Source organism: Panthera onca, chromosome A2, assembly GCF_046562875.1.
Source record: "Panthera onca isolate mPanOnc1 chromosome A2, mPanOnc1 haplotype 2, whole genome shotgun sequence".
Taxonomy (NCBI): domain Eukaryota; kingdom Metazoa; phylum Chordata; class Mammalia; order Carnivora; family Felidae; genus Panthera; species Panthera onca.
Genome location: NC_138340.1, coordinates 19,293,087 through 19,303,733, shown reverse-complemented (window position 1 = coordinate 19,303,733; position 10,647 = coordinate 19,293,087). Strand labels below are relative to the sequence as shown.

The window sequence follows — 10,647 nt, the reverse complement described above, 5'->3', positions numbered from 1 at the left end:
TTCACCAAGTTCCACTAAACCCCAAGCTCTTCCTGTCGCGGAGTGTCCGTCCGCAAGTGCCCAGAAACGCTGGCCTTGCCTGACGTAGTAGGCTGCTCCAAAGAGGCAGCTTCAGTGTTAACAACTGTGCATGCAGGCACGTGGGCGCGCGGGGGGCGGTGTACACAGGGCATTGTGGGTGCATAGTTCAGCTAGCGCGTCGTGGGTTTACGGGTCTCAGGAATAGACTACAATTCCCGAGGTGCTCTGCGCCTAGCCTGCTGGCGGTCATCTGGGCGCGCAGTCCCCTGGGACTAGTAGTTTCGGCCGCGCGCATGTGGTCCCGGAACCCAATGGCCAAGAACTCGCCTTCCCGGCCACCCGTTTAGCAGGGCGGGGCGCAGCGACTCGTTTGGCAGGGCGGGGCGCCTCGCGAAGATGGTGTCGCGTGCGGCGTGTGGCTCCCGTCGTCTGCCCAATTCTCAGCTTAGCCCACCGGCCGGTGTCTCGCCGGTCTGGAGCCCCCGCCCGCCGGGCCCCTGACCCTGAGCCTTCTGCGCGCCCGCGCTCCTGATTCCCGGCATGCCCCGCGCCCGTAAGGGCAGCGCACCCCGCAAGAGTGGCCAGCGCCGCGGAGCCGGTAAGTGGGGAGCTACTGATGAACGGCGAGCGGGGGTCCTGCGTGGCTTACCCGTCGGTGTTCCCGATGGCTCCCGAACGGAGACTCCTGCGTCGACCAACCTGGCGCTGCCTCCCGCAACTCTCCCGCGGCCAGCACGTGCCCCAGGAGGCAGCGGCCACGTGTGCGCCCAACTCAATTTGGACGCTGCTTGCTGCTCAGGAACCCACGCTACCGGGCCTAAACTGGTCGGTGCCTCTCGGCCTCAGTTTCTCCATTGCGGATCCAGCCCAGTTACCTGCTATGATAGACAAGCTCTCCAGACAGCAGGAAGCCTGCCGCCTCGCTAATCCCTGCTCTTTTACTGGACTGGACTAGGAAGTTGGTGGGAGGGCTACTCTGACGGAGAGTACTGAGGTAGGGGGCGGACTGGCGGAGGGGTGGGGGGCGGTGGGGACGTTGCAGGATTCTGGCCTTGGTGGACCTGGCCCGAGAGGGTTAGGGAGTGCCCTTGAGCCTGCGGCAGTCCTGAGACTTATCAGTTTTGAACAGGAGTGTGTCTTGCTTCAGTAAACACATATGTTTACTCTGCAGGAATGGGGTGCCTGCTAGGCACAGCTTAGACCTGGCCACCACCCTAATGGGACTTGGGTGTGGGGACATCTAAGAGGGTAGCAACATTACAGAAGGACTGGTGTTGGGGGACAAGTTCATTTAAATGGTGTCAGCCCCAGACTTAAGAACCAAGGAATCCTTGAGGGGCTTCTGGGTGAATCCTGAGGAGGTGAAGAAGAGAGCACTGTGCAGAGGAAATAATTTGTGCAAAGGCCTGGCATCTAGAGAGGGAACAAATGAGGGAGGCTAGGCTGCTTTGGCTGGTTAGGGTAGTAAGAGAGGTGGTGAGCAGAGGACTGCATGCGTGCTGCACTTTGTCCAGCAGGTACATGGCGTATGTCGTTCTGAGAAGTAGGACCAGTCTGGTGACCAGAACCCATCTGGGACTCTGCTGCAGGAGCTGCCCTTGCCAAAGTCAGCCCCTGGCCCTGGGCAGAAACCACACACAGGAGCATTCCAGCTCTGCTGACCCTGACATTCTCCTGTGTTTACCTATTTTTAGGGACTCGTGTGGTCAGGGGTCACTCCACTCTCTGCATTTCCCGAGGTCAGGAGGAGCCTGTGTGTCCATCCACCGAGGGCTGAAGGCCTGGGATAGTCCAGGGGGCGCTCAGAAGACAGTATGCTTGAAGCCTGGGGCACCCAGCCATATCCACTAGCAGCTGGGCTTCTGCCCCAAGGCAGATGGGTGGTTGTGGGCCCAAAGAAGAGCCTTAACTAGTTGTTTGTTCAGTCATTGTCTTCATTTGCTGTACTAAATGAGATGTTTTAGCATGTCTGTTTTGCAGATGAAAAAATTAAGGCATGGGGGGTGCCCGGGTGGCTCACCCATTTAGGGTTAAGCCTCTGACTTTTTGCTTGGGTCATGATCTCATGGTTCAGGAGTTCAAGCCCCACCTCGGGCTCTGTGGTGACAGCTTGGAGCCTGGACCCTGCTTCAGATTCTGTGCTTCCCTCTCTCTCTCTGCCCCTACCCTGCTCTCTCTCTCTCTCTCTCTCTCTCTCTCTCTCAACAATAAGTAAACATTGAAAAAAAAAAAAATTAAGGCGTTGAAGTCTAGGCACTTGACCTGGTTACACTCTTTTCACGATATGGAGCTGGAATTTGAACCCTGTGTCTGTCTGTATATGTTCTGTATATACAGATTCAATAATCGAAGCCCATGACTTTTGCCCTGGCCATTTTTAGGCATAATCTGGGCTGGTGGCTGAGCTCCCCCAGGATTTGCCTAGATATGTCCCCACTCCAGGTGGGGCCTGTGCAGCCCCTTCTGCCTCTACCAGGACCTCAGTCTCCTTCTTAAAGCAGGCTCTAGTCTCAGGGAGGCTGTACTCACAAAGCCTGCCAGGTTTTCCTAGGCTGGGCCTGGGAACGTTCTCCAGTTGATAGACCTCACTCCCTTTCTCCTCTTTCCTGGCTCAGCGTCCCCTGCATCAGTCCGTGTGTGTACCACTTCAGCCTCCCATTTTCTCATCTCTGAGAGGGGGCAGGACTCTATTCTTGAGGGGTCATGAGGCCGGGTGAGGTACCCCCGGCCATCAGACATCAGTAAGGGCGGGCCAAGTGCTATGTTCCACCCTCCCCAGGTGCCCGGAGCAGAACCCAAGCTGACTCAGGTTCCAGTGAGGATGAGGCAGTCAGTGAGGCCCGCAGCACCACCAGTGAATGCCCCAGCCTTCTTAGCACTGCAGCAGAAGACAGCCTTGGTGAGAGTGGATGGGAGTTTGGCAGGGACTCTGGGGATTCCCTGGGGTAAAGCAAGACGCAGGGCTGACCAGCTGGCCTTGCAGGGGGGGATGCCGTGGATGAGCAGGGCCAGCAGGAAGACCTTGAGGAGAAGCTGAAGGAGTATGTGGACTGCCTCACAGACAAGAGGTACCCCTGACTGCCAGCCAACCCCTATACCCCTGTCCCTGCTCAGCCCATGCCAAGTATGACCCAGTAGGGCTGGTGCACAAGGTCCCCTTTCTTCATTCCTCAGTGCCAAGACCCGGCAGGGTGCTCTCGAGAGCCTTCGCCTGGCCCTGGCATCCCGCTTACTCCCTGACTTCTTGCTGGAGCGCCGCCTCACACTGGCTGATGCCTTGGAAAAGTGCCTCAAGAAAGGTTGGGCCCCGGGGGCTCACGGGAGACCTGAATTGGCTGGGTACTGACCCTTGCTGCATGGGCTGACTGGAAAGCCTTCCTACAGGGAAGGGGGAGGAACAGGCCCTGGCCGCTGCCGTGCTAGGCCTGCTCTGTGTGCAGCTGGGCCCTGGACCCAAGGGCGAGGAGCTATTTCACAGCCTACAGCCCCTCCTGGTCTCTGTGCTCAGTGATGGCACAGCTTGTCCTGCTGCTCGGCTTCACGTGAGTGTTCTCTGCTCTGTGACACCCTTCCCTCCCCTAATCCCTAAGGGGAGAGGTAGGTTCCACCTCCTTTCAGGCTCCTTTACTCTGAGGGTGAGCCCTGTGGCTGGGAACCCAGGCTCACTCTCTAACCACAGCGTGGCTTTGCCCTCCTTCCAACAGTGTGCTTCTGCTCTTGGCTTGGGGTGCTATGTGGCTGCTGCCGATGTCCAGGTAAGTGACCTTTGGGCATGGCTAATAGAGTACCTAGGCCCTGGCTCTGCCCCTGAGCCACTCCCACTGCCTCCCTGTGTCCCTAGGACCTGGTCTCTTGCCTCAACTGCTTGGAAGGTGTTTTCAGCCGGTCCTATGGAATGGGTGGCTCCACAGCCCCTGTGGTCCCTGCCAGCCTGCATGGTGTGCTCTGTGCTGCCCTGCAGGCCTGGGCATTGCTACTCACCGTCTGCCCTAGCACCCATATCAGCCACATCCTGGACAGGTAAGAGCAACTGCCTGCTGTGAGTGGAAGGGGAAAGGTGAGGCCCCCCCCCCAACCCACACGTAGCTCAGCCTGCCCCTTCCTCAGGCAGCTGCCCCGGCTGCCCCAGCTCTTGTCCAGCGAAAGTGTGAACCTGCGAATCGCTGCCGGCGAGACCATCGCACTGCTCTTTGAGCTGGCCCGGGACCTTGAGGTGTGAGAGAGGGGTGAGGGGAAGGGAGGGGGCCTGCTGACTCCACCTGCCCATCCTCGGCTGAATGCAGGGGACACCACAGAAAAAGCAGGACAGCCTTAGGTCCTTATGGAGGGGAGGTGGCCCTAACACAGACTGAGATGCCGAGTGCCATGGTGGTGGCAGGGGTGTCTGGCCCAGGCAGGGACCAGGAGGGAATTCAAAGGGGAGAGGCAGAGAAGAAAACCACTTCTTCCGAGATAGGAAGGGTTTGCGCAACCCCAAGTTGAGAGCCAGCAGAGCGCGGGCTTCTGCTCACACGCCCTCTATTGCTCCCACCGCAGGAGGATTTTATCTACGAGGACATGGAGGCCCTCTGCAATGCCCTGCGAACCCTGGCCACCGACAGCAACAAGTACCGTGCCAAGGCTGACCGCCGGCGTCAGCGCTCTACTTTCCGCGCTGTGCTGCACTTTGTTGAGGTGCGTGTGAGAACGTGTGTCCTAGTGAGAGTGCATCCCCAGGCACAGCCACCAAGCCCTGTTCTGCGGGTCCCTCTACTCTGCAGGGCGGTGAGTGTGAGGAAGAGTCGGTCCGCTTCGGGCTTGAGGTGCTCTATGTGGACAGCTGGGCTCGGCGCCGCATCTATGCTGCCTTCAAGGACGTGCTGGGATCAGGCATGCACCACCATCTCCAGGTGGGGAAGTAGACAGGGAGGGGACACCCAGCTTGGCTGTTTTGGACCAGCTTGAGCTCACTGCTCTCTTTGCCCCCAGAACAACGAGCTACTCCGTGATATCTTTGGCCTGGGTCCTGTCCTGGTGCTGGATGCCACTGCCCTGAAGGCCTGCAAGATTTCACGTTTTGAGAAGGTTTGCACCCTTGGGCACGTTTATCTTCCCTCCATTCGCACGGCCTGGAGGCCTGGAGCTCTGCAGGGGCTAGAGGAAAAGCCCTGGGCCTCCCCTTCCCTAGCTCACCATATCATCACTCTCTGCCCCCACTCCAGCACCTATACAACGCTGCTGCCTTCAAAGCCCGGACCAAGGCACGCAGCCGTGTGCGAGACAAGCGGGCAGACATCCTGTGAGGTGGAGCCAGCTGAAGAGGAGACTGTCCACACTCGTGCCTGTGTTTTTAACAGAAGACACTGCAACAACTGGTTGTTCCTGCCAGGAATTGTGGCTTTATTTTTTTAATGACAAAACCAAAAACAGACAGGGGTGGTGGCTGGAGGCCAGGGCACTTGGTATCCTGGCCCCTTGCCTCATCACAGCCCTGTGCTTCTCTCTGCCCTGTCTCAGGCCAGGCCAGATGTGTGCTTGTCCCAGGGCTGTGGGGCAGGCAGGAGGAGGGATATGCCTTTCTCTCCTTTCTTGGGCCCTGCTCCCCTGGGATGACCTACTTCCTTGAGGGGAATGGCATCTGGACAAATGCCACCAAAACCGATGGGGAGGCCAGGCTACCTGGAATGGATCTATATGCTGATTTTTAAAGATTATTAGAGGTAATTAAACTGAATGCTCAGCCATCTGTGGCCCTTAGCTCCTGGGTGTTTCTGCCTGCCCTGCCATTCACCACCACACTGGGTCTCCCCCATCTCCATCTCACCTTTGACCTCCAAGACCAGCTCCTCAGGTGGCCCTCCTCCCCATACTCACTCAGCTCTGCCTGCTTGAGCACTGAGGCTGGACCCCCGCTGGGAGGCCTGGCAAGGTTTGGGCAGCTGGGGGTGGGGGGCAGCTATTTCTAGACTCTGAACCTATCTGGAAGCCAGAGGCTGCTGACAGGCCACAGAAGGAGTCAGGAGGCTGGTATCCCTTCCTCTGACCTTGGGCCACCCAAAGCAGGACCTTGGCACCAGAAAACTTGGCTAGGCCTGGCTTGAAGACAGGAGAGGCAGGTAGCTGTGGGGTCAGGTTAGACTCTTGTACAAAAACCTCACCGGGGAAGTAGGGTGGGACAATGGGTCAGGAGAAACCTGCCAATGGCGACTTTATTCCCCACCCACACACACACCCAAGCCCCAGGTCCAAGTGGTATCTCAGCTGGGTGCTTGGGCCTCACTGGAGTTGAGCCTCCGCAGCTGGCTGAGGCTGGCAAGCCGGAGTCTGAGCAGCGTCTCCTCCTGTGTGCGCAGTGTGTGCGCCAGCATGCGGAGGGATTCACTCTGCAGCACTGTGGAAGGGCAGGCGGGAATGGGGGGGTATCAGACCACGTGCCACCCCACAACTCCCCACCTCACTGGCTCGGCCTCTGCAGCTGTTTCCAGCCACGCAGAAAAGCCTTGCAGTCCCAGTTACTCGCTCTCAGTTCCCACTGGCTTTCCGCACCGTCCATACCGCTCAGGTAGACAGCCAGGATGGCAAGTGCCAGGCAGGTGAACACCAGCAATGTGAGCAGCAGGAAGCCTCCCCTGCTGTGCACAGGGCTGCAGCCAGCCTGGTCACACAGCGACGGTGGCAAGATGCCCAGCAGCTCGTCCCATGGCTGCACCTCCTCAGTCAGGTAGGGGCACAGCGAACCTGCAGGGCAAATGGGGCATCGGGAGGGTAGGGGTTGTGCCTGCTCTCCTCCCCTCTCCCAGCATATCAGTCCCCTGCCCTATGCCCCTCACCTCCACTGTGTAGGTCGCTGATGGACTCCACCTGGTGCAGGCGCACCTCCTGTATGTGGTTGGGGGCCAGTGGCGCCCTGCTCCTCGTGCTCGGTGTTAGTGCCAAGGTGTCTGCTGGGACAGTGCAGGGCTGGTTCAGCCAGCAGGTCACGCCTCCCTTTTAAGGTGGCCTCATGCGGCAGCCGCGGCTCAGAAAAGATGGGACAGGACAAAGGGACATTGGCTCCTAGTGCCCTAAAACCAGCTCAGGAACGACACTTGATTCGGAACCAGGATGACCCCAGAACTCCGTGGGCCTGTTAACACCTACAGTAGCAGGAGGTGCATTTGCCCTGCTCACTTTTGTTTCCTTACAAGCACCTCAACGACTTTCAGGCATTCCTCTGCCTGTTCATTTCTAGAGAAGAGTTTGTCAGCTTTGAAGGACTAACCCCACAGTGCGTGAAATTCATTCCTGCCTCTTCTGCTATCAGTTTTCCCTGCAGACCCTGTGGGTTGGCCATCAGGCCAGACCCAGTGCCTAGCACCTCCACATCTCCATCCTAGCTGGGTGGTGCTTGTGCTTTGTGGCCTTGGCTCTGCTTTAACATATTCAGCCTGATCCTGCTGTACTTCTGTGAGCCCTGTTTTCACTCAACATGTGACATGCCTTTGTTATGAAGCTGTTCTACATGCTTCTGAGGTCCCCTTTGAGGCTGCCTGGGCATTTAGGTTGTTTCCAGTTCCCTTTGGAAGTAACTCCCAGGAAGGATATGCATCATTGAGTATGAAGGTTTTTCCCAATTTCCTAATTGTTAATAAGGACGGATTCCCAGAAGCAAAATCATTGGCTTAAAGAGCAGGGACTTTTTCTTTAAGCCATTATTAAACTGTCCTCCAGAATGACTATCCACAACCCCCAAAAGGGTACAACATCGCCACCTTTAGGCATTTTCAATGAAAAATTTATATACACACGTGTACGCATGTTTGCCAGTTGGGAGATGAGGAAAGGCTTTTCTTGACCTATTTGGGTCTCTTTGCCTGGAGGGCCTGATGAATGTGTGTGGCTTCCTAGTTATCCATTCACGGCCTCTGCCCATTTAGTCACTGGGACCTCTGTACTTTTCTTGTGATCTTACTATTTTTGTACTCCTCAAAAGTATTTATTTTGTGATTTCTAAAAAGGTACTTTTTTTTTTTTTTTTTTTTACTTCTTTGACTTTTTATTTTATTTATTTATTTTTTAATCTTGGCTCCTTAAACCTCCATATACCCAGCTGGCTGGTAGGTAACAGTATGGGGCATTGATAGGGGCAAAGGTGATTGGACTATCACTTTCACAACAATAATTCCACCTTCATGATTTGCTTGAAACTGGCCCTTGAAATGCTCCAAAGTGAAACAAGATGCTGCCAGTCATTATGTTTGGGTGATAGGTCAGGGGTCATGTGAAACTCCTCTGCACTTGGCTCTGCTTTCCCAACACTTTTTTTTTTTTTTTAATGTTTATTTATTTTGAGAGAGAGCAAGCTTGCCCGCTTGGGAGTTGGGGAGGGGCAAAGAGAGAGAGAGAGAGAGAGAGAGAGAGAGAATCCCAAGCAGCCTCCACTAGTGCTGTCAGTGCAGAGTCCAGTGTGGGGCTTGAACTCACAAATGGTGAGATTACGACCTGAGCCAAAATCAAGAGTTGGCCACTTAATCGACTGAACCACCCAGGTGCCCCTCCCTACACTTTATAAATTGAACTCAGATTCTGTTCATCACCAGGAATATCGTGGTAAACATCATTGTTAGGGCCTCAAAAGGAGGCAAACATCCTCCACCACTAGTGGGGGCTGGGGCCCTCCCATCCAGTTGAAATGTTGAAAATGTGATAAGAGGGTTGACCAGCTAGACCTGCTGGAGCAGTGAAGCAGCTGGTCATCCCTGCTGTGGCCCCTGTGAACCTCTGTACTTCTTGCATACAGTGGGGTAGTTAGGTGATTGGCCACCAAAGTCTTAACTAGCTGTCAGTCTGGCCAGGCCAAAGGATCCCAACTGGCTAACAGTTGGGTCCAGTTAGGCCCAAGTTGGAGGTGACCAGAGATCTATCCACTCCCAGTCCCTGGGCTGCATGCCCAAATGCTTCCTGGAACCACTGCCCGCCCCCAATCCCAGCTTCCTCCCTGAATGAAGAGCCTAACTGGCCTGGCGGGCCACCTACTCAGCCCATACCCACTTGGGCACAGCCTATAGCTGACTACCCCCAAGCAAGTAGCTCCCCCCAATCCCTCCCTGCTGTCCCTAGCAGGGGAAACAGGCAGGGCCTAAGGGGAGGTGGGGTTCCAGACATAGCCCTTTCTCCATGCACAGGGGGCAGGTTCCCTTAATCTACGGCATGGTGATTGATGACTAGTTAAGGAAGTGAGGTCAGTGGGACAGAGTGGGTTTGCTCTGTGGTTCACAGGGTCATAGGACTGGGGCCTTGCCCTCCCCCACAGTCATCTCCTACCTTCTTGGGTGTCCTCAGGCATGGTGGGCGGTGGGCAGCTGGGGGGCTGATAATAGCACTCAGTATCAGGACAGGATGGAAGCAGCAGCGGCTCCTCAGAGCCTGGGGAAGGCAGGCCACCTCCCAGCCTGGGCCTAAAATAGGCCTGAGCTCAGCCCACTGGGCTATATTTAGAGGGGGCAGCTCTCAGCCATGGGAAGTTGTGGAGTGACCCACATGGGCCAGCTAGCTGGTGATGGAGCCCAGACAAGAGCACACCTCCACTAATACATGTGCCCAGGGTCTTCCCTGGGGAACTCTACCACTCCCATACATGCACAGGCCTTGGTGTCTGTATCCAGACAAGCTGCCTCATGCTCACCTCCAGCAATGTCCCACATGGCAGCCAAGGTATGTAAGGGAGCCCTGTGCCTCTATCCACAAAGACCCCGACCCAAAGTTGGGTCATCTCTTCTCCCAGCACACGGACAAGAACCTACCCCTGTGTGACCTGCTGGCACCAGGGATTGGGGTGATGCATTGCAATGAGGGCTCTGAGAATCCCCAAAGAGGGCAGAGACACACCTATAAAGGTAAACACTCACGTTGGTCAGTGGCCAAACTTAGGCTGAAGATTGGTATTTCTGTTAATAAGCCTACAACCTTGGTTAACGGATTGCCTGCTCTCTGACCTCCATTTTCTCATTTGTAAAACAGAGAGGACAATTATGGTTCCTCCCTGGTGCAGGACACGTGAAAATGGAATGCAGCTGCATGTCTGCAGTTTACCTCCTCCCTCCTCTCTCCATACAAGTCACACCATGTTGTGTGAGGAGGCATGGTACCACTCACCCCTGAAGGGAGGAAGTGGCCAGGCTGAGGGCCCACCCTTTGCTGTTGGACCCCTGTGGCCCTTCTCCCCAACTGGGAGGAAGTAAGACAGTAAGAATCCTCCCCCTAAAACATCCCAAATCCATCACTCCACTGTATCACACTGGCCTCCTTGATGTTCCTCACACACAGCAACCTTGTTTCCACCTCAGGACCTTTGCACTAGCTGTTGCCTCCTGGAACACTCCACCCCTTAGATACTCCCATGACTGGCTCCTTGTTGTTTAGCTCAAATGTCACCCCCTCAGTGATGCTTTCTCACATTATTTTCCATATGTCCAAATTTCATTTTCTTCATAGCACTCATCCAAGAAATCATATTCAGAACATACTGTGCAGGTCAGTAGGGCCCCAAAGGCCCCACAGAATCTACTCAGTCACATGGAAACTGCCTTTAATCCTCATCACAGCATCCTTTTCAGAAACTGAGGTCCTAAGACTGCTAGGAAGTTGCCCAAGGCCGCACAGCAAGAC

At 55.7% G+C, this 10,647-nt stretch overlaps 2 protein-coding genes across 4 annotated transcripts; one reads left to right on the top strand and one right to left on the bottom strand.

The window, feature by feature from the left end:
• The first annotated feature begins 296 nt into the window (after positions 1 to 296).
• On the top strand, positions 297 to 5,744 carry IFRD2 (interferon related developmental regulator 2). Of its 2 annotated transcripts, XM_060631099.3 has the most exons (12): positions 301 to 619; positions 2,801 to 2,920; positions 3,005 to 3,089; positions 3,196 to 3,320; positions 3,406 to 3,563; positions 3,726 to 3,776; positions 3,863 to 4,041; positions 4,129 to 4,234; positions 4,558 to 4,695; positions 4,782 to 4,910; positions 4,990 to 5,085; positions 5,223 to 5,744. In XM_060631099.3, the coding sequence occupies exons 1-12, from the start codon at positions 562 to 564 to the stop codon at positions 5,301 to 5,303; spliced, it is 1,326 nt and encodes a 441-aa protein (XP_060487082.1). In that variant the 5' UTR covers positions 301 to 561; the 3' UTR covers positions 5,304 to 5,744. The 2 variants fall into 2 exon arrangements, with proteins under 2 accessions (XP_060487083.1, XP_060487082.1); XM_060631100.3 differs by lacking the exon at positions 4,129 to 4,234 and having other exon boundaries at positions 297 to 619.
• Positions 5,745 to 5,830: 86 nt separating this feature from the next.
• On the bottom strand, positions 5,831 to 10,552 carry LSMEM2 (leucine rich single-pass membrane protein 2). Of its 2 annotated transcripts, none has more exons than XM_060631117.3 (4): positions 9,304 to 10,552; positions 6,831 to 6,944; positions 6,556 to 6,738; positions 5,831 to 6,391 (listed from the first exon to the last, which is right to left on the bottom strand). In XM_060631117.3, the coding sequence occupies exons 1-4, from the start codon at positions 9,323 to 9,325 to the stop codon at positions 6,258 to 6,260; spliced, it is 453 nt and encodes a 150-aa protein (XP_060487100.2). In that variant the 5' UTR covers positions 9,326 to 10,552; the 3' UTR covers positions 5,831 to 6,257. The 2 variants fall into 2 exon arrangements, with proteins under 2 accessions (XP_060487100.2, XP_060487101.2); XM_060631118.3 differs by having other exon boundaries at positions 6,831 to 6,941.
• Positions 10,553 to 10,647: the final 95 nt, after the last annotated feature.